This window comes from Beta vulgaris, chromosome 2, assembly GCF_026745355.1.
Source record: "Beta vulgaris subsp. vulgaris cultivar EL10 chromosome 2, EL10.2, whole genome shotgun sequence".
NCBI lineage: Eukaryota > Viridiplantae > Streptophyta > Magnoliopsida > Caryophyllales > Amaranthaceae > Beta > Beta vulgaris.
In genome coordinates, this window is record NC_079203.1 from 8,378,683 (window position 1) to 8,401,908 (window position 23,226).

Consider the following 23,226-nt stretch of genomic DNA (forward strand, 5'->3'; position numbering starts at 1 on the left):
TTAAAGAGCTCTAAATAAGTAGATAAATAGAATATAAAGAGAGTTCAATAAGCAATAACCAACTCTTAAGATGTGTACTATATATCCAAGTATACAGGGAAAGAAATAATACTTCACCTGGGTCTTTAAACAAGTGGTAAGTCTTTCACCTGGGTCCCCTCTACAACTGTCTTCCACCTTCAATAAAAAAAAAATAAAATTTAGGACTTCTTGTTTGCTTCTCCAACATTCTCTCACACCTTGCATGTTAAGAGTTCCCCACTCCGACTCAATAATACACCCTCCTCTCATCTCTCTGCCTGTCTTTGCAAAGGAGTACGCCGGCCCATTTGATTTCTGATGGACAAAAGCTGCTTTCCTTGGATTTTTTTGACTTCCAATGTGCTAAAACATATGATATGTTTAATGGCTGTTTGAGAAAATGGATGTGCACATTAGCATATGACTAATCCGTTACTTGCACTTTGTTTTGCGTCGTTTTAGGGTCTGAAAATGACAGACTAAATAGTGCATAATATTATTGAAGTCAATCATAGTATAAAGAAATTAAAATTGTGTACTATATATTACAAAATGGGGAATCTTCAATGAGATAATTACACATCTATCCTCCATAATAAACCATATGTGATTTTATGTGATCAAATGTTTGAATTTTTAGACCGAAATTTATAATTTAAGGAGTTATAAGGGTAATATTATATGCAAGATTTAGCCTTATGTCACTCATAATGGTTGACACAATTTAACATTGATCTCCCAACATTTGAAAATATAATTTGTAATATATTAGCAATATAAAACATATATATATACACTATAGCAGATTGGATAGAACACCCGCACTGAAATTGATTTTTTTTATCAAAATTATACATTTTCCTTTCAAGGAGCACAACACCTTTCCCTTTCCCCTTTACCATCCACAATCCTAGTTGTTTGGGAGCCACTTCCCATCAACTCCTTCAAACTCAAGTTTGATGGATTCGCCAGAGATTCTTCAACTGCAACATGAATTATCATTTGTAATCCGGTGGCTACATCCATGCTCGCGCTTTCAACCTTGGTTATACTTCAGCTTTCATCGCTGAAGCTTCTGCTCTACATCAAGGTTACTCCTTGCCATCTAGTAGTATAACAATAAATACATCATCATCAAAGGCGATAACATTCTCCTCATCAACGCAGTCAAAGGTATTTGGGCTCCTCCATGGCAAATAACCAATATCACGAAGGATATCAAACTTCTTATGAATAATAAGTTCGATAGTTGGTAGCTCAATCTTATCTTTCGAGAAGCAAATCAAGCGACTGATTGGATCACTAACATTGGTTATTTAGTTTCACCATCTCTTATTATCACTCCTAATAACTCTTTACTTTCCTCGCTCTATCCTTGTAAATGGCATATTAGGAGTTTCCGATCCCTTAAGTGAAAGATCTCCTAATGTATTTTTTTTACTTTATTAACAAAACGTTATTTAATAGTACTTGCATATAAGTATTATTAATAGTTTTTATATGTTGATTAAAACAAGAAATGATTGGAGGACTGAGGGAGTATCAAAAAACTCACAAAGTCATTTAATGTATATCCTTACACAATAGTAGACCTAATATTTTAGTTTTGGAGTGCAAGTTACAAGTTTTGTGTCTGATAATTTAAAGTTGTCGTATCGACAATTACTAGTGGAAAAAAGCAGTAGGGCTGCGCTGAAAATGGCATGTAGGGCTGCGCTTTTTAAGGGCAGCCCTTTCCATCGCAGCCCTTCACTATTCAAGTAGGGCTGCGCTAGTAAAGCGCAGCCCTTCACAACGAAGGGCTGCGCTTTTTAGGTAAAAGCGCAGCCCTTCAAGCTTAGAAGGGCTGCGCTTTTACCTAAAAAGCGCAGCCCTTCTGACCCAAAAAAAATAAAAAAAATTTTTTTTTTTTGCATTTTTTTTTGTATATTAGATATATCTACTCATATTGTTTAAACAATCCAAAACAAAAATATATCTTACAGCAAAGCAAAAAGCACAATCAACTCATTTGAAGCTACAATTAACCAAGTTTTTCTATAAGAATTGCACATTTCAACAGAACTATCATACAAATAAACAAAATAGAAAGTATAATGAAACAGCAACGAACTAAACAAAGGCAACAAAAATTGTTCAACTGGAAATTGTCTACACACCATAATCCACACTTACAACATTATAACTTAAACCCTAAAAATCAAAAAAAAATGATATTATTGCATCTAAACTAAAAAACGAAATTAAATAAACTAAAAAACAAAAAAGTATAATGAAATCAGATCTGAAACTAAAAAAGTATAATGAAATCAGAAAATAGAGAGAAGGAAAATAAAAAAACGAACGAAAATTGAAAAACAATCAAGAAATTAAGAAAATGAACTAACCGTAAAAACGAAAATTGAGAGTGATTACATATCTAAAAAATGAAAAAATTACAACGAGATCTGAAATCACAATTAGATTAAAAAACGAAAAAACTCAGATCTGGAATCACAACGAGCGACATATTTTGAGAGAGGAGATGAAATCAGCGACGAACATTGAGAGAGAACTTCACAACATAGCCGACGAACATAGCCGACGAACATCAGCTTTCATCTTCGTCGGCTATTTTGTTCAACTTCACAATTGTGATTGTGACAAAAAATAGCCGACGAAAACGAAAACCCATCGATCTTCAACTTCGCAAAATAGCCGACGAACATTTTCGTTTCCAGATTCATCAATCTACGCAAGCAAAGTGTAAAAAAGAAAGTCTGGGAATGAGGGAGGAGAGAGAGAATGAGACTTGTGAGGGAGGAGAGAGAGAATGAGACTTGAGAGAGAGAATGAGATTTGTGAGAGAATGAGATTTGTGAGAGAATGAGATTTGTGAGAGACTGAGAGGCGCGCGAGAGAGACTGAGAGAATGAGGGAGTAAACCCTAGTTACTTGGTCTTTTAAGCCCGCGCTTTTTTCTAAATAAAAAAAAAAAAACCATGAAGGGCTGCGCGTGTCCCAAAAAACGCAGCCCTTCCTTCAATAGGGCTGCGCTTTTAAGAAAAGCGCAGCCCTTCTGAGTATAAGAAGGGCTGCGCTTTTGTTAAAAGCGCAGCCCTACTAATGAAGGGCTGCGCTTTTTTTAAAAAGCGCAGCCCTTCTGTTTTGTAGGGCTGCGCTTTTTAAAAAAAGCGCAGCCCTTCACTTGTAGCGCTGCGCTTTTAAAAAAAGCGCAGCCCTTCCTGCGCAGCCCTTTCTTTTTTTTCCTCTAGTGAATTAACACAATTTTTCTAATATTTGAATGGTTCAATAGTTATAGATTTTACTTTATTTGGGTGTTAAGTGCCACCCCATGTAGATCCATTGTTTATACTAGGTGGTAAGATATAAAGGAAGAAAGTTGTTTTAGCTAAAGATATAGCCTTTATTCTTTAATTAGGTCAACAATTTTATTATAAGACATAGTATATCATATCCAGTTATTTATATCTCGCCCGAATTTAGGTCAATTTCTGGTCCATATTCATAATAGAGCTAATCAAGATGATAAATCATGTCAGTTTGTCTAAATCCCATTCAGTCGAGCTTGGCGGCCGGACTTTTTGGGCTTGACATAGCTTTTTCTTACTATTTCTTTCTAATTCTAGGTTGACATAAATCCTTGTATTATTCTCTTGACTCAATTATATACTTTACACGGTTTGACTTTTGCATTATTCACGCATCATACCCCTTCTCCTTTGACCGTATTTTAAGTAATTATAACTTTTACATAAGGAAAAATATAGTCACATGAGATCTTGTTAGATTCTTCTCGACATATATTTTCAAAATATCTCACTTTTATAACTTTTTCTTATAGGGAATTACAGACATTAATATTTGAAAACTGTATTGGCAAGCGTGTTCAGAGAAATTTTTCAAGTATATTGAAAGAGAGGAAGTATGATATTTAGGAAAGTGAACGAGGGACACAGACAATGATAATGAAGCGTATCGTTCAGATAATCTAGTTGTCTGTCTAAGTACGATAGTTGTCCATTCAAGCCTGTAGTTGCTTGTCCATACAACTCTTTGGAACTCCTTTACCTCCAATCTTGTAGCTCCGACTTCTCCATATTCACTAACAAATTAGGCTTCACTCAACGAATAATATATTTAATATTGAATCGTATTTCAAGCACACACTAAAATGTAGTAATGTATTCCGCCTCTTCTTCACCGTGGGCAGCACCACCATCCATGGCTGGTGAAGGCAAAATCTCGAATCCCCAACCACCACCACCTACCACAGACTATCATCCGGCTCAATCCGTGAGTAACATCCGTAATGAAATACCCATCATCCTTGATTGGGAAAAATCCCAATATTCTAATTGGGTCGGGCTCTTTGAAATTCATTGTCATGCTTACAACGTTTTGGACGATATTGATCCCTCAACTCCTCATAGTAGCATATCTGACGCTATGTGGACGCGCTTAGATTCGACTGTGAAAAAGTGGATCTATGGTACCATCTCAATGGACCTTCTACAAACGATGCTCTATCGCGGGGCAACGACACTTGAAATTGTATCAAGGCTATCTTTCAAGATAATAAACACACTTGAGCAGTATATTTGGAAAATCAATTCAATTCCTTGCATCTATCGAATTTTTCACATATTTCCTCATATTGTCAACAATTGAAGAGCCTAAAGGATCAACTAGCAAACATTGATCAACTTGTTTCGGAGCAAAAACTAGTCCTGTGCATGGTATCGGGTCTTGTGAACAACGACTTTGACACGGTTGCATCTATGATTCAACAAATGGATCCACTTCTATCCTTTGAAACCGCCAGATCAAGACTTCTTCTTGAAGAGGCTCGTCGAGCACAGAAACTGCTTGGCAAGCAACAGTCTTTCGTGGTTCAATCCACGATGCATCCCCATCCAAACACTTCGCCATCACCTACTCAACCACCTTCTGGTGATGGTACAGGCGGTGGGGGACGGACCGACGACAGAGGTCGCGGTGGCAAGAATAATAGAAAAGGGCGTGGCAGAGGCAAGGGTAAACAACAACATCAACAAGGCAATCACTCCTCGTTTTCTCAGCAGGCCCCAATCCCTCCTCAAGGCAATTATTGGCCCAACAATCAAGCCTAGTCCACACCATGGCAGCCACAACACGACAACAATTGGGCCCAGCCTCCTTTTCCATACCCCAGCAGCAACGCCCCACTGACAATTACTCCACGGGCCCATTAGACCAGCCCGTGCGACCTTAATTGCACAGGCCCTTAACAAGCTTATATGGCCTACCCTACTACCTACAGGCCACTCATGACTCCCACGGAGCTCGGGAATGCATTTTCGCCATGGGGTTTTCAATCACATGATGCTTCTTGGTTTATGGACACGAGCTCCACTTCCCAAATGACTAATAATGCCAGTACACTCTTACCCCTTTTTAATTTGAGTACTAATAATCATATTCTTATTGGTAACGGTAACTGCATTCCAGTTACGGGTTATGGCAATAGTTCCCTTCCCCACTCCACCAAACCATTAACCCTCCGTAATGTCCTACTTTCCCCACAAATAATTTAAATAATTTGTCAGAAACGACCTTTTATAATCACTTTTTTGTGAGAAACCACCTTTTAAATTTTTTTGGTTAATTAGCCACCTTTTTGGTTCTTTTTTTTGTTGGAAGCCACCACTTGTCGGAATTCGGTGGTTGACCTCGATTTTCCGGCGTTGACCATCAGATTTTCGCCATTTTCCCCTTTATTCTTCTCCCCCCTCTACCCTCGCATCCCCCGGCAAACCAACCTCTCCTCTTGCATCCCCCAGCAACCCACCTTCCCTCTCGCATCCCCCAAAAACCCTCCTCCCCCCTCGCAACCCGCCGGCACCCCCCCGACCATCCCCATCCTCCCAACCCTAAGACCTTTCCCCCCTTGCATCCCCCTCTCACTCCTCCCCCCTCAAATCCCCCGACACCCCCCCCTCCCGGCAGCCTTCCTACCCCTTCTTCTTCCTCTTTCTCCCTTCCTCTTCCCTTGCTCAGAAATTTCAAAAAAAAAAAAAAAATAAAAATTCAAGGGAGGAAGTTGCTACCAGAAGAAGAAAGAAGCGTGAAGATAGAAGAAATGGCTAAAATATGATGGTCAGCGCCGGAAAATCGAGGTCAACTACCGAATTCCGGCAATTGGTGGCTTCCAACAAAAAAAAGAACCAAAAAGGTGGTTAATTAACCAATTTTTTTTAAAAGGTGGTTTCTCACAAAAAAGTGGTTATAAAAGGTGGTTTATGATAAATTTTTCTTTTAATTTATGTTCCTAAATTCACCATAGATAACTCTTGTTTAATTGAACTTGACCCTTTTGGTTTTTCTGTGAAGGACTTGCACATGGGGAGACAGATTACGAGATGTCATAGTTCGGGGGATCTCTACCCAGTTATCCAAGAATCTCTGCCATCCACATGTCTAGCTTCATCTCTTACTGCTGTCTCCTCGGACATGTGGCATCATCGCCCGGGACATCCGGGAAATGCCACATTTAGTTACCTTAGGAGCAATAAACTAATTTCTTGTAATAAAGAGCATGACTCTACTTCTTGCAATTTTTGTCCACTCGGAAAACATATAAGACTGCCTTTTTACTCATCTTCTAGTACTACCAATTGTGCTTTTGACATTATTCATGCTGATTTATGGACATCCCCTATTCGTAGCAATAATGGTCATAAATATTATCTAGTACTTTTGGATGATTATTCTCATTATGTGAGGACTATTCCCCTCTCTTACAAATCTCAAGTCTATCAAACTTTTCTTGATTTTGTAGAAATCTGTTGTAACGCAGTTTGAACGGCTTATTAAATCCTTCCAAAGAGACCATGCTCGGGAATTTGATAATGATCCCTTCAAACAATTTTGAATCAAACAGGGAATGGTTTTTCGCTTTTCTTGCCCTTACACCTCATCCCAAAATGGCAAAGCTGAACGTATGATTTGCACCATCAATAACTCCATGCGCACCACTTTGTTGCAATCATTTGTTCCCTTGTCTTTGTGGCACCACGCCCTTAAGACGGTCACGTACCCTCTCAATATACTTCCGACCACAATTCTTCACAACAAAACTCCTGCGGAAGTCCTTTTTGGTCGTGTTCCTTCATACGACCACCTTCGTGTGTTTGGGTGTCTTTATATTTGTTTTTCGAACTTAAGTGATACTACTCCTTACAAACTTGCTCCTTGGTCTACTCCCTGTGTTTTCTTAGGCTATCCGCCAAATCACCGTGGGTATAGGTGTCTCGATTTGGCCACTCATAAAATAAATTTTTCCCGTCATGTCATATTTGTTGAAACCACATTCCCTTTCATGACCAAAACAAAATACACCATGTCTGACTATAATTTTCTTGGGTACGATGAGCCTTCCCCTTTGCTCACTCACTTCTTACCCCAATCCTTGGCCCATTCCATCCATCCCCCTGCCCCACATACACAACCTTCGGCCTAGCCCAATGCCTCCCCACCCTCTGCTCCTAGTAGACCCACGCACCCCATAGACGCCCCGCCCAACAGCAGCTCTCTCTCACATGTGCGCCCCACAACTACCCCTGGCCCAGCTTCCTTTGGCCCAGCTACCACTAGCCCAGACGCTTTGCCTTATAACCCCTCTCATGTGTGGCCTTCAGCCTATCAGGCCCACGCGACCCATGCCCTCCCCTCCTGTCGCATGCAACTAAAGAGGGGGATTCAAGTGCAATCCCAAATACGACCTGCTTACACAATCCCCTAGTCCAACACCACATAAATCAGCTTTGCCCAAAAACCACAAACAGGCCTTAAATGACCCAAATTGGAATGCGACTATGAATGATGAATATAATGCTCTTATTAATACGAGGACTTGGGATTTGGTGCCTAGACCTACAGGGGTGAATATTGTTAATTGCATGTGGCTCTTTCCACATAAATTAAAATCTAATGGTGATCTGGAAAGACACAAAGCTCGACTTGTTTGTGATGGCAGGTCTCAGGAAGTTGGCATTGATTGTGATGAGACGTTTAGTTTGTTTGTTAAACCACAGACTATTTGTACGGTTCTTAGTTTCACTATGGCTCGAAAATGGGAAATTCATCAACTAGATGTGAAAAATGCTTTCTTGCACGGTGATCTAGAAGAAACTGTCTACGTGCATCAACCCCCGAGTTTTGTTGATAAACATGTTCCACACCATGGTTGTCGTCTTCGCAAAGCTCTTTATGGCCTCAAGTAGGCTCCTCGGGCATGGTACCATAGATTTGCTCAGTTCTTGCTACACATGGGGTTTGTCATCACCGTTAGTGACTCGTCATTATTCACATTTCATCATGGCTCAAACTCTGTCTATCTCTTGCTCTATGTGGATGATATCATTCTTACCACTTGTTCTGCCGTTCTATGGGAAACCATCATCTCCAAGCTCAAAACTGAGTTCCCGATGACTGACTTGGGTCCTTTAAGCTACTTCTTGGGCATTGTCGTCACCCGTACTGCTTCCTCTATGCTACTTTCCCAGCACAAGTATGCCTAGGAAATTCCAGATCGTGCCGGTTTGAGTAACTGCAAGCCTGTTGCAACACCAGTTGACACCAACTTTAAGCTATCTGCTGCTTCAGGTCCCCCTGTACTAGATGCCACCCTTTACCGTAGATTAGCTAGTGCTCTCACTAGTAGAAAAAGGACGATTTGCGCCGACCCATTTGCGTCGCACTGAAACGGAAATGACGCAATAACGTAATTTGCGTCGCATGCAAGGAGGAGTGTGACGCACAAAATGGGTATGTGAGCACCAGTACGAGGTATATGCGTCGCACGTGCCTTTGGTGCGTTGCAAAAGCTCAATGTGCGTCGGACCACCTGAAGCATACGACGCAGATCGTCTCCTCTTTGATAAAAAAAATTCACACTATGTGCGTCGTACTATCCAGTAGTACGTTGCAAAAGAATAAATTGCGTCGGACCCATGGTCCCATCCGACGCAAGCCCACAGCCCAATACTTAAAATATTCTAACATTACAGATTACACGCACTCCTCTCAAGTCTCACCCTCTAACCTAAAACTTCCCTACTCTCTCTAACCGCCGCTACTCCTCTATAGTCTCCTGCTCACCGCCTCAATCTCTAACCTAACAAAAGTAGATCTCAAGTCTCCTGCTCAAACTATCTCTCTCTCCGGCGATTAATAACGACGAACCGGCGATTAATAACAAAAGTAGATCTCAAGTCTCCGACGAGGCAACGCCAGCAACCACTGCCACCGACGAGTCCTTCTTGTATGTTCGATTTTTAATCGATTTTTTTTCCCAAATTAAACGGCGGTTTTATCGCTACTATCTTCTCAAATTCAACAACGAAATTTGAAGAACAACGAGATTTGAAGAGGTTCGAGAACGAAGTTCGATCTTACTTTGGCGATTTAGGTTTTTAATATATTTACTGTAATTTCTTTCTTTTATGTTCGATCTGATTTTGTTATTTTAGGTTCAGTTTTTAATTTCGTTTTTGTATGTTAGATCTGAATATTCAAGTTTTTAATTTCGTTTCGTCTTTATCATATTTGATGAATTATATCAGTTTAGTTTTCATCTTGAATTGGGATTTTGATTTTTTTTTATCTTTTCTCATTTCAGCAATGTCGTATTGTGCTCGAGTATGAGTGAGTAGCAGCAATTGATAGCAAACAGGAAGAAGACACCAATTTTTTTATTTCAGCAATTTCCATATGGTCTGTAATTATTTTTTTATTTTCTGTAATTTTCTGTAAATCCTGTGTTTTTTATTTTTTCTTAAACAGATGATTGGATTCATTTGCAATAGAACTTTTGTTTTGGACACAATGCAGATTTATTTTTCAATAGTGAATTAATTTATTCAGTAATCTGGTTGAAGGATGAAGGAAATTTTTTTTTTAATAAAAAAGGTATGATGTGCGTCGCATATAGTGAAGGATGCGACGCAAATTTTTTTTTTTAACCAAAAAATAGCTGATTTGCGTCGCACACAGTGATTCATGCGACGCAAATCAGTTAAAAATGGCTGGGGATGGAATTGGGGGGCTGGCATGATCCACTTGCGTCGTACCGTATAGAGGTGCGACGCAAATAGCTGAACCATCTGCGTCGTTTCCGCATACGACGCAGATCGTTTATGAGTCATTTGCGTCGAGGGCTTTGGCGTCGCACCAGAGTCCGACGCAAATAGGCGCCTCACATCCGACGCAAATTGCCTTTTCTGTAGTAGTGGATCTCCAGTATCTCACGTTCACTCGTCCAGATATAGCTTATGTAGTCCAGCAGGTGTGATTATTTATGCATGATCCCCGAGAGCCCCATTTTCATGCTCTCAAGCGCATTCAATGTACAGGGAACCATTGATCATGGGTTACATTTATATCCTTCCGCTTCGATGCGAATCATTACGTACACTGATGCTGATTGGGGGGGGGGGCGGTGTGTCCGGACACCCGCCGATCTACCTCCGGCTATTGTTGTTTCCTTGGGGACAACCTCATTTCTGGTCCTCCAAGCGTCAGGCAACTCTCTCTCGCTCCAACGCGGAAGCCGAGTATCGCGGTGTCGCTGATGTGGTTGCCGAGTCTTGTTGGCTCCGCAACTTACTACTTGAGCTTCATTGCCCGCTTCGTCAGGCCACTATTGTTTACTGTGATGATGTCAGTGCCATATACCTCTCTCACAACCCAGTGCAACACCACGAACGAAACATGTTGAGATGGACATTCATTTTGTTCGTGAAAAGGTTGCACTGGGTCAGGTTCGTGTCCTACATGTTCCTTCTCGGTACCAGTTTGCTGACATCTTCAGTAAGGTCTATCGCGGCAGCTCTTCTTGGATTTCGGATCCAGTTTTAGCGTCCATCCTCCTCCCGCTATGACTGCGGGGGTGTGATAGAGAATAATACAGGATATATATTTTCTCCGATACTTTAGGATATATTTTGGTGTAAATATCTTTGCATTATCTTGTAAATTGTCAGGTTTCCTAACACAGTTGGGACTGATTATATTGTATCCCTATATATATGATTAATGGCAAAGCACTTCGGTTAAGGGGTTTTACACAATCTAATAGTATTTATTAAGTTTTATCCTAGCCTTATGTCAACTAGGGCAGAGTTTTTCCTCTAGAGTCATATCCAACCAAGTACAGGAGAGGAACATTGCGAACTAACAATTAAATTTAACGGAGTTTAGTACAAATGTAGCATGTGGAAGTGGAATCTACTTTATGTTAATAATGAACATGCTGCGACAAATAAAGAAAGTGATAGCTGCAGATTTCGTGAGTAAGTGCTTATATGGCCTAGGAAGGAAGAGCACACATGATGAGACTTATGAATATATTTAAAATAATAAAAAAATTACTATGTTTTCTTTGTCTATAATGTGAACAACCATTGATGGTGGTACCATGGAGTCTGGCATGTGACCCACTTTGAAAATAAGTTACTATTATTGTTGATGGTTTAAGATTGCATTTTTATGATTAAATAAGTTACTATTATTGTTGATGGTTTAAGATTGCATTTTTATGATTCAAACTGATTAAACAAGACAACGAGATTATTGATTCGAGAACCTATTGAATGGCTGCAAAGTAGAATATTAAATATTCTAAAGTTTGTAGAGAGCTAAAATCTATACTAATATATTAAAAGGCGTTCCTAAGAACGTATATGTGCCACGTGTCACTCTCCCTCATCCAATAACATTATATCCACGTCTTTCTCATATAGTAAAAAAATAAAATAAAAGAAGAATTGTTTACATAAAGATTTGAACCCATAACCTCAAGTATGAAAGTAAGAAATCCAACCATTACTCCACCATACCATTATTGATTTTGTAATCAAAATTAATGATGACATATGAATGAAAAACGTTTGAAATACATATAATGAATAAGATGACTTTTTTAGATGAGTATGAGAATACTTATTTAACTACTAATAAATTGTAGCAAAGAGAAAATCCGGGGCATCGCCCGGGCCTAAATACTAGTTCTATATTTAATCAGAGTGTTTGGTTTAAATTTGATGCATGCAGTCGGAATTAATGGAGGAAAAGCAAGCGTAATTTTTAATACAAACAGACAAATTTACAAGTGATAAATCTGTAGAAATTCCGAAATCCCCCAGAAAAGAGTTAAACTTACAAATATTTTTATCAGAATAAAAACAACATCTTAATGACGGCTAAAAACATTTAAATAGTCTTTAAAAAACCTAATATGAAAATTAGGTAAAAATAAAACTCATAAATTATCAAAATGTTGTTTTCGGGTCCTAAACGAACTCGGATGGCTTAAAAGGCCCGTATGTTACGGCGTAGCGGTGTGTTGGACTCGTTGGTCCATTTTCCTTTTCAAAAAGGTATTTTCATTAAGCATTCTGACACCGGGTGCCTGACTAATAAAAATCATTTTAGGCATTTTTGACGATTAAATTTTTCGTCAAACTGTATAGCTAACCTTCCTACGTCAAAATCCAATCGACTATTAAATTTTGTATTTGTTGAGTTAAGCCTAATTTGATAGTGAATGTCAAGAATTCAAAGCAACAAAATTGGAGGCCAATGAGTTTGGAAGCACTGAATAGGGAGGCAGTTGCCAGTTATAGTGCTTGAGGGGAAAGTTACCTCCATTATTCAAATGATCAAAGTTGATAGTTAAATTTATACATTAAAAGAAAATTAAAAGTCAAATATTACAACTAAAATAAATATTGGGCGTACAATTTTCTACTTAGTAGCATGTGAAAACAAGGATGAAAACAACTAAAAGCATATCAAGTTATATGGTACAACTGCTCTTAAGATATATACGTCCACAACTAGCCTAACTCGTTTAACTTGAAATAATAATTCTCAAAGGAGACATTAAATGACTACTTTTTGTATTTGTTAATTTGGAGTGATCCTTTTATCTCAAATAACAAGATACGGTAGATTTTTGTAGACTAACTAGAAGTTAAATGAAAGGTACAAGCTAACAAGTTGTAGAGGTCATAGAGCTGAAAGATAAAATAATTAAAAGTCAATCAACCCAAAACTTCTATTTCAATTTGTCATATAATGGTTCATAGGCCCTGTAAATAATATGATTCTTAATAGTCAAACAAATGATGTCTACTACTTATAAGAATTTGAAAGAACTCTATTAACCCAAAGAGTAAAATGCTCAGGAGGTACTTTTTTAATTAGAGAAATGAAAATTAAGCTAATCTGTACCAAAACACCTAACCTAAGTCATTCTTTTAGATGATAGAAGAGAACAATCATTATAAGAAGTAAACTAATATAGTAGGGAGGGTAATTATGGACATAGTTAGCCATGAAAACTATACCTAATTTTCCTTTAAATAGCAGTGTTGGAATAAACTGTCTCGAATTGTAAATTGATTTAAATTTATGTTTAGTGGAATCCTACTAAACAAGAAAATTAAAGATACTCTTTCGAGCGCCCTTTAAAGAATGTCTAATCAATAATAAAGTCTAAGATGCTCTTATTTTTGTATATCTCTATCAAAGGACATTTACAACTAGTATCATCTACAAAACATAAGCATAAGATCATGAGATAATGATTTCAAGAAGTTGATTTGGGTATCTCTATCATGCCCCCACAAGATGGATGTCGAAGAGAAAGTTCAATCTTGGAAAATGAATACTTGATGATCGTGTGATCGACAGTTGCTTTGAGAGTCGTGCAACGACACAAATGATAATGACGAAGCATGCTTAGAGGCATAGTGGGGAAGGGAGATCAAAATGATTTCCATCATTTATCGGCGTCAGCAGAGGCTTTTGATCGATATACATGGAAAGAATGAAAAGAGACGAGATAGCAAAAGTCGAAAAATGAATCTATAGCTCTAATACAATGATTAACACTTTTCTACTAGTGACACTCACTAAGGTTGAAAAGGATATACAACATATAGTTCCTAATCGAATTAAGATGTTGCTCGACAATTTTTTTGTAATTCATATAAATCACATTAAAAAATGGCATAACATAACCTCAAAAAGCAAATTTTCATTTATTAAGATGGGATTGGGAAGTGTGTGTATATATATATATATATATATATATATATATATATATATATATATATATATATATGTAAGTGGGGGGGGGGGGATTTGAGTATCCTACTTTACAAGAGACAAGAATCGAACCTTTATCATAAAAATGAAAAAAGAATGCCCAACCCAACCCAACTAGACCAACCTAAATTCATTGAAATGGAAAGAATAACTCAAAGAGAAAAGTATCATAAACTACTTAAATCAATGAACTAGTGTTGCTATCATTTCCGTCACTCACGTTTATAGATTTAGCTACCCTCAAGTGGGCTGTTGATTTAGGTAGTGGAACTATTAATGATAGTAACATGGGATTATTTCATATGTTTCCCTTAAATTGCAAATTTGCAATAGCTAAAAAGGGCTGTTGATTTAGGTAGTGAAAATGCATATAGAATTACTTCATATGTTTCCCATAAATTGCAATAGCTCGATTTGTATGCTTTATCGATGGAAAAACTTAACAATTAGTATATTTAATTATTCACTAATAAAAAGTATAAATATTTAATCTTGTCTAGAGATACGTTAAGATAAATCTGAAAACATTTTACCTCATACATGATGTATTTTGAAAGTTTATTAAAAGCTAAGATTAAAATGATATTCGTGAATCCCTATGACTCACAAAAGGTATCACCATCCTTCTCTTCTTTATTCTTTCCCTCCTTATTATTTTCTCTTTTCTCTTATCATTCGTCAGGATGTTTGAAAATGACCGCCTAATTAAGACTAATCCTCATTTTTTTTTTTTTACTTCATCAAAAGAAAGTAAAAAGTGAAGTATATACATAGAACAAAACAAGAAAAGTCCAACTTTTGTAAGTTCAGGAAAATGGGGAAGTATACTATAATATAAGAGATGTGTCAATTTCAACACATTACTACAAGTAACAACTATTGTTGGTCACATATTATGGATGGTCTAAGTCAATATATTTATCTATCTTAGGGACAGGCAGACATGTAGGACAAGTTTTGGTGATAAATGGTGATATAATATCTGACTGAACTACTAGATTATGTAATTATTCATCATGTTGTAAGTTGTAGAAATATAATTCCTAATGATTCTTCTCTTCCAATGTCTAAGAAGAGAAGTTGGTTGGGTTTGATCAAAAGGCTCTTATTCTCAGAAACACATCACCATCAACAACAAAAGGTAAACAAATTTCCTCACTTCTCTTTATTAATTAGTTTCTCCAAATTAAATATGATTTCTATAATAGTATTGATGCTTTTTTTTTTGGGAAATGTATAAAATCAACAAAGATCAAGAGAAGAAGATGGTTATTTGGAAGGTTAAAAAGGACAAAAACGTTGCCCTCACCATCACCATCACCTTCAACAACACAACATGAACCAATACAAATAACAAAGCATGATGCTGATGATGAAGAGAAAAAACAGAGCAAATGTGAAGATGATGATCTTTTCAAATACCAAGATGAGTTGTCAAAACTTTCAGAAATTGTTGTCACAAATGAAGCAAATCTAAGTTTGTCGATTTCACAGTATGAAAGCCATGTTCGAAGTTTAGCTACCATCAAGATTCAAACTTCTTATCGCGGTTATCTTGTAAGTTTCTTCTATCAATCGTATCATTTTTTTTACAATATAATGTATTGTGTGTGTTTAGACAACGAGGACTGTCTAGTTCATCTTCAAGATAAGCTATATTTTGGACAATTTGGGGACCAAAAGAAAAAGACAGTAAGTCAAAAAATTTAGGTGAAGTTCGAGAAAAACAGGTGGTATTCTTTTGAAGATATGAACAATTACTTGTACATCTTTAATGAACTTGGACTTGCTCCATCATAAAGCAACTCAAAATGCATTTTGTTACACCTAGATAATCACCTTGTATATAGTCAGTTTTCGTCATTTGGTTACATTCATCTAGTATAATAATTGGTTTATGCAAGGATATCTCGTGCATTTTAAAATGTTGGCTAAATTGAACTGGACTTACTCCATGATAAAGCAACTCAAAGTACATTTTATTACATCTAGATCATCACCTTGTATATAGTTAGTTTTCGTCATTTGATTATATATAGTTAGTTTTCGTCATTTGATTACATTCATCTAGTATAATAATTGGTTTATGCGAAAATATCTCGTGCATTCTAAAATGCTGGCTAAATTGAACTTGAAAATTTGGGTGTAGGCGAGGAAAGCGTTGAGGGCGTTGAAGGGGTTCGTGAAGCTTCAAGCAATCATTCGCGGGCGAGCAGTGAGACGGCAGGCCATGACAACATTGAAGTGCTTGCAATCCATTGCAAAAATTCAATCGGAGGTTTGTGCTAAAAGATGTCAATTGATAAGGGGCAAGGACGGAGAGTTGCAACTGCAGGATCTTAGATGTGAAAATCCTAAGGTAAATTTAGACCACTCCAACAAGTTTAATACAGTAGTTTGTTTGGTAGAAATAATTTGGAAGGAAAAGAAAGGAAGTGAAAGGAAATTTATTACTTTCTAATGTTTGGTTCATTAAAAAAAAATTAAGTGAAAGGAAATGGGAGGAATTGGAAGGAAAGACTCTTTAATAGAATTTCACTTTCCTTTCCTTCCAAAAGCGGGGGAATTCGGAAAGAAAGAGAAAATTTATACCAAACATGGGAAATTAAGGTTTTTTTCCTTTCTCTTCCATTCTTTTCTTTTCTCTTCCCTTCCTTTCTCTTCCCTTTCTTTCCTTTACTAAAAATGAACCAAACACACTGTAAGTGATTTTACTGCAGGTTTTTTTTACCTTCAAATTTCACCTTTAATATTGACCAGCTAGTAGGAGAGCTGATCAACTCAGCCCGACCCGATTTTTGGGTGGGTTTTGCACATAATTTTTTGACCCACGGGTCCGAATTTTTTTTTTTGTTTTGGACAAGTTAAAAATGACTTTTTAGTCTATTTTTTGGCCCGGTCCGATTTTGGCTCGAAAAACCCGCTTATTTTGACCCGAAATAGCAGATTTGGGCACAAAATTTTGGCCCGACCCGACCAATGGCCAATTTTTTTTGGCCCAGCTCGGCCTGGTCCAAGATGCGTATTAGATTTCGAAAAAAAGGCAGAAAAATTGCACAAATCGGCTTTCGCTTGAAAAGACTGAACTACATACACGCCCAATAAAGCTTCATCTAGGCCACCATATTGATATATTAGAAATCCTTCCCCTTGTTCTTCAATGTGATACAAATTCGCATGTGAATTGTTATTCTTAACTATCCCCCTGTTAATCCTTAACATCCTCAGTTGGGCTTCAGTCTAAAACAAATATTCAAATTCTTTTTATCTTGCATTCTTCAAAAATAGTCCCTCTCTTTGAAGACTGAGGTCAACATTTTCCGTTCTAATATATGAAAAATTACATTAATATTCAAATGAATCTAGGCCACAATCATTGATAGAGAAGAGTTCGAACCACTTTCAAACTTAAAAGATATTCGGTAAAACCAGTACTAAAGAAAAGATCATTGGTATCAGTTGTTAGAGCATCCCTACTCATGGTCAAAATTGGTCATGAAATTGGATCATCCATGAGGGTCAAAAAAAACATAGCCTCACATTCTTGACTTTTGCAGGTTCTAAGTTGGGTTATAGAATGACTCAATTCATGTTTGGACATTATATGACTCAAAACATGAATCAAATCATGTAAAAGGAGGAGGAAAGTGCCCACAATTATTTTTGACATTGAGATTTTGTAATTTGAATAAATTTTAAAATACAAATAAAAAAATAAAAAAAAATTTCACCAACGGTCATATTATTTTGAGATCTATAAATACACATCCATTTTGTTATATTTTGAAACACTTCCAAAATTAAGTATTTTCTCTCTTTACAGTATACACAAAATAATAAATACCCAATTTTTTTTTAAATCCAAATTAATTACTAAATGTATTTAATTAGGATCATAAATATCCCCAATAATGTTATTTATAATATTATAAATATCAAAAGGTATAAATAATTTATTGATGTAGGAGAGAGAAAATAGGATGGGGTATAGTAAAAAGTAGAATATAAAAGGATGATGTTTTTTTGAGTCATGAGTGAGGTGCATTTATCAACATGAGTCATAAAGCATGATCAACTTTTGTAAGATGAGAGAGAAAGTTGATGAGAAAGAGGGATGACATGTTTTTTTGGGACATGAGTGGGGATGCTCTTAATTCCCTATTTGACAATTGTGAAGTAGCATATTACAATTGTAAATTGGTTTATCTTTCTCATTCTTGTTTAAAATGGGAAAAACTCATACATAGATTTTCTTATAAGCAAGATAGGTTATACAACAAGAACAAAAGCTGTCAATATACATGAAGTATAAGAGAATTTTTTTGAATTATTTTATTCACCAAGCCTGGTAATTTACAACACCTTATCTCCAAGAACATCTCATTTACCATCTTTAACAGACAAATAGATGCAAGTAGATATCAGAAGATATCCATTTTGATCTTCATAAATCTTATAATACTTCATAAATCGACATACTCATTACTATTGTCAAATAGCGGCCTAGCAAATTAGCAAACTGTTGATATCTTCATAAATCTTCATCTCTATTTTATAAAGCAACACATAGAGGTGGGCACGGGCCGTGCCGGGACGGCCCACGTGCCAAGCCCGCGTGCCTCGTGCCACAACTTGCCGTGCCAAAACGGGCCAAGAAATGCTCGTGTCGTGCTGGGCTCGTGCCAAATTGTAAAATCTAAGGCCCATGCACGACCCGGCCCACGTGCCGCGCCATCGTGCCTTATACAAATTTTAAATATTATGAAATTTTAACCAAAATAAGCGTGCCAACTTGTGGGCCGGCCCGTCGTGCTCGTGCCGGGTTCGTGCCAAATTTTTAGAATGTTGTTCATGCATGGCCCACGGCCCACCAATCGTGCCGTGCCATGCTCATAGCGGGCTCGTGCTGGGCCGGGCTCAAATAGTGTCGTGCCGGCCCGGCCCATGCCAACCCTCGTGCCGACCCAGCCCGACCCATGCCTAGCTCTAGCAACACATGTGAGACACCAAAAAATAGAAAAAGGAAAAAAAAAGAAAAAAAAGAGGATAACAACTTGCTTCAGTTAAACGAAAAAATGTGAAAAAAGAAAAGAAAAAATACCACATTTTAACTGAAATGTAATTTTTTGAAAAAACAAAATGCAAAAATAATTTTTCTACACAATAATTTAATTTTTAATATGATTTCGCTCGCATCGCATGCATATATATATATAAGGCTGGTAAATCTTTTAATGCTTCCCTTAGTTTTCCTCATAAACATTAGCAAGTTGTTGATATCCATTTTAATCTTCATAAATCATAAATCTTATAATCCAGTAAAACTGTAAAAGAAATGAAGTGAGTCTTAGTTTGGGCCCGGACTTTTCTACCCAAACTCAGAAAATATGGGCTGAGCCAATTTAAGCTTTTTGGATCCAAAGCTAAATTAGAAAATAAAACATATTTTCAGCCTATCGATCATTTGCCTAGAGCCAGCAAAACGTTGCCCAAGATTAATATTCAACATTTACACAGACCCAAAAATCAAGTTAAGAGCTTTTTTTGGTTTGATAGAAAATATTTGGGTTTTTTTTGCTTACAATAACGCAACATTTAGGCAATTCGCAAATAATAAAGCAACCTTTTGATTATTTCAGAATAAATCAACCTTTATATTCCATTAACTTTGAGTTGCCAAAACCGGTTATAACCTGAACAATAGGTAAAATGGGACACATGTCGCCTAATAGTTGGTTCCTAAACAAATTTTATAAAAAAATTTAAAAACAAAACACTAAAAAAAAACCACCCCTACCCCCACTACCACACCTCTCTCTCCTCCGCCCACCCACTGCCTCAGCGCTCTCTCTCCTCCTCCCCCCACCCACTGCCATACCTCTCTCTCCTCCCCTCCACCCACTGCCTCAGCTCTCTCTCTCCTCTTCCTCCCACCCACTGCTTCAGCTCTCTCTATCCTCCTCCCCACCCACTGCCACACCTATCTCTCTCTCTCCTCCCCCCACCCATTGCCTCAACTCTCTCTCTCCTCCTCCCCCCCCCCCCTACCACACCTCTTTCTCCTCCCCCACCCCAACCACCCTCCGGGCAACCTAAGCCACCCTCTTCCTTACCGTCGGGTACACCGCCACCCTCACCCCACCCATCTTTACCCCCTCCCTTCTTCTACTTGACCCACCAACCGAACCCCATACTCTAAAGCATCCCCCTCCCCTGCGTGGCGCTGCAACCACCACTTTCAAGGCTTCATGGTGTGGCAGTGGGTGGGGAGGGGGGTTGGGTTTAGTTTAGTTTTTTTTTTTTAAAGTTTATTTAATATTATTAATGAGAATTAAGAATTTTAATTACAAAATTACCATTTGTTCAGGTCATCGATCAACTTGACCTATCTAAAATTAATGGGTATAAAGGTTGCTTTATTGTGGAATAATCAAAATGTTGCTCTATTATTTGCGAATCACCAAAAGGTTGTATTGTTGTAAGCAAATAATCCAAAATATTTTACAAGGAAAATGGTTTTTCGGTTGAAACGCAACTTAATATTAGTTTTTTCTTTTAGTTTGATAGAAAACTATCAAGTTAAGAAAGAGAAAATGGAAATTTTGGGAATGAGGGGAGAAAAATAGTTTTCCTTCAAATTTTGGAGAAAAATGTTTACAGAGGGATGAATAACTTTTTTCCCCCTTAGTTTTTTTTTAAAAAAAAACCCTTTCTAACCAAACAACGAAAAATGGAGAAAAGCAATTTGCCAGAAAACATTTTCCTCCAAAATAAATGGAGCCTAATTCAACAGGAGGGTTCTCATATATGTGAACTAAGACTACATGCATCACCTCCAATTTGTTCATAAGAGTACATGTACAATTGGACATATTTCATTACTATTTTCTTTTCTTCATGAAAACAAAAAGGTCCGTTAAGCGATAAATTTTCTTGCTTGTGAAATGATCATTAAATGGTGTGACAAACAATGCAGATACAACTCTGTCGATTAAGAAGGTTGGATAATGAGCTTCTCACAAAAGAAGAGGAGATTGACATTATTTTGAGAAAGAGAGAAGCCATTCTGAGAAGCAAAAGGGTTAAAGCATATTCTTTCAATCACAGAGTACATATCTTGTTTAATACTTTCTTTTTTTTTTCAAAGAAAAGTTGACACAATAATTCCAAATTGCACCTATTTTCTTAAAGTAATAAAAACATTTGATATTTTTGGAATAATCGGTTCATAGTTTCTCAAAATAATCCGAACTGTAAATTTTCCGATATATGATAGACCCAAAATGGATTGGTGATATAACACTTTGGGTTATATTCAGAAGAAGAATATCCCTACTACAAACATGATATAAGATACCTAAATAATTTGTTGATATTATTTTGAGAAGACGGGTGCAAATTGTGATTATTATCCACGCCAAGTTTTCCTTTTAGATAACCTTGTTGCATAAATCTATGTGCTCAAAGAAGTAGGGTTTTTTTTTCTTTTGTTTGGCTCACAGCATTCCGCAGATTCAGAAGATGGCGTTACTCAAGGTAGACTTAGGTACTGGCTAGAGCAGTATGTTAGTGATGAAGTCTCAAAGAAAGAAGACCAATTTGGAGGAAAACAACATAAACTGAGGAACTTGGATAGTGTCAATAACTTTGATCATATGGCATATTTATCTCGAAGATCATTCCAGAAACACAAGAAGCAAAATTCCTATGATGAAGACAACTTATTACCTGCAAATTCTCCTACAAATCTTCCAACTTACATGGCTGCCACTGAATCTGCTAAAGCGAAAACAAGATCATCGACCTCTCCGAGGTTAAAACCTCTACATTTCGAGGCTTATTCCGATGGCGATTCACCTTACAAGAACAAATTTTCACCAATGTCTTCTATCAATAGTGAAGCAACTAGTAGTGGGTATAGCAAGGTTAGTAACAAGTGTAGTTTTTCTTCTCCTCATCAGAAATCACCAAGCTTAAAAGGGGTATGTGGTCCTGTTAGATCAAACAAGAACTTGAAGTAAATATATTAGTTTAGAATTACAAGGGTTGTTGGTGATCAATTTGATACTTTGGGTAGCTTTCTTTTGAACAACAAATGGTGCATATTACCTTCATTATGTTTATTGTGTATTGGTCGGTTGACATAAGTGCTCGTTTGGTATATATGGGAATTTAATTCCTATAGTAAATTTTATATGTAATTCCTAGGAAATAGCCTAAATTTGTTTGATTGACATCAAAGAATTTGCAATTTCCATGAATTTTGATTGACCACGGGAGGAGTGGGTAATTAAATTTCAACATTTTGTAAGAATTTCAAATTTCCAAGGAATTTCCATTGCACCCATTTTTTCAACTTCTTGTCAATCACACAACTCCTATAATGAGAAAATCGTGTGAATTTTTATTGCATACATAAATTCCTGTCAACCAAACGAGCACTAATTCTAAGCGAAAATAATAGTCAAATATTATTGGGTAGCTAGTACCGTGGACAACTTAAGTTACAATTGACATGTAAAAGCACATCAGTTTATCAACCTCTGTTGAACATCACAATTGTTCATCTAGTGAATTTACTCCGGTTCAATCCAAGTATATTGCACTAGATTGGATTGGGAACAGCTAGTATTAAGTTTCCTGAACTAGTGGACCAAAAGTTGTGAAAGAAATTGGATTGGATTGGGAAAAAAATTGTGTATGAGAATAAAGCACCACTACACTAAACAAAGTACAACAGCCACTTAAGGAATATGATCTACAAAGCAGGAGTAGGCTATATAACCCATCCCTTTGTATATGCAATTTTTTAAAAAAAATCTCTCAATCAACTTGTATCTCTTCCACTTTTGAGTTTGGAACATAGGGCACGATTTTAAGCAGCAAATGAGTATTGAGTGAGATGGAGCTAGGTCGAGATTGAGTGAGGCTAATTTTGTAAAGAAAATGTGATTGAAGATGGAATAAGAACCGTTGGATTTAACTCTTTTAATAATCAACTGTTGAAGATCATGATCCATGCATTTATATTTTGGCCAATGAGATGGATAG

The 23,226-nt window shown here is 37.1% G+C and overlaps 2 protein-coding genes across 3 annotated transcripts; both read left to right on the forward strand.

Moving 5' to 3' along the window:
- The first annotated feature begins 4,203 nt into the window (after nt 1-4,203).
- Nucleotides 4,204-5,153, forward strand: LOC125494675 (uncharacterized). Its single transcript, XM_048638359.1, has 2 exons — nt 4,204-4,575; nt 4,695-5,153. The coding sequence occupies exons 1-2, from the start codon at nt 4,204-4,206 to the stop codon at nt 5,151-5,153; spliced, it is 831 nt and encodes a 276-aa protein (XP_048494316.1).
- A 9,927-nt stretch (nt 5,154-15,080) lies between these two features.
- LOC104887447 (protein IQ-DOMAIN 11) lies at nt 15,081-22,476 on the forward strand. Of its 2 annotated transcripts, XM_010672076.4 has the most exons (5): nt 15,086-15,316; nt 15,427-15,732; nt 16,325-16,534; nt 21,152-21,283; nt 21,678-22,476. In XM_010672076.4, exons 1-5 carry the CDS (start codon nt 15,239-15,241, stop codon nt 22,194-22,196), a joined length of 1,245 nt encoding a protein of 414 aa, XP_010670378.2. In that variant the 5' UTR covers nt 15,086-15,238; the 3' UTR covers nt 22,197-22,476. The 2 variants fall into 2 exon arrangements, with proteins under 2 accessions (XP_010670379.2, XP_010670378.2); XM_010672077.4 differs by lacking the exon at nt 21,152-21,283 and having other exon boundaries at nt 15,081-15,316.
- The last annotated feature ends 750 nt before the right edge of the window (nt 22,477-23,226 follow it).

Coding starts and splice junctions, on each gene's coding strand:
- LOC125494675 (XM_048638359.1), top strand. CDS start 4,204: ATGTATTCCGCCTCTTCTTCACCGTGGGCAGCACCACCATCCATGGCT. Junction 4,576..4,694: donor GGGCAACGACACTTGAAATT/GTATCAAGGCTA, acceptor CAACAATTGAAG/AGCCTAAAGGATCAACTAGC.
- LOC104887447 (XM_010672076.4), top strand. CDS start 15,239: ATGTCTAAGAAGAGAAGTTGGTTGGGTTTGATCAAAAGGCTCTTATTC. Junction 15,733..16,324: donor CTTCTTATCGCGGTTATCTT/GTAAGTTTCTTC, acceptor ATTTGGGTGTAG/GCGAGGAAAGCGTTGAGGGC. Junction 21,284..21,677: donor CATATTCTTTCAATCACAGA/GTACATATCTTG, acceptor TTTGGCTCACAG/CATTCCGCAGATTCAGAAGA.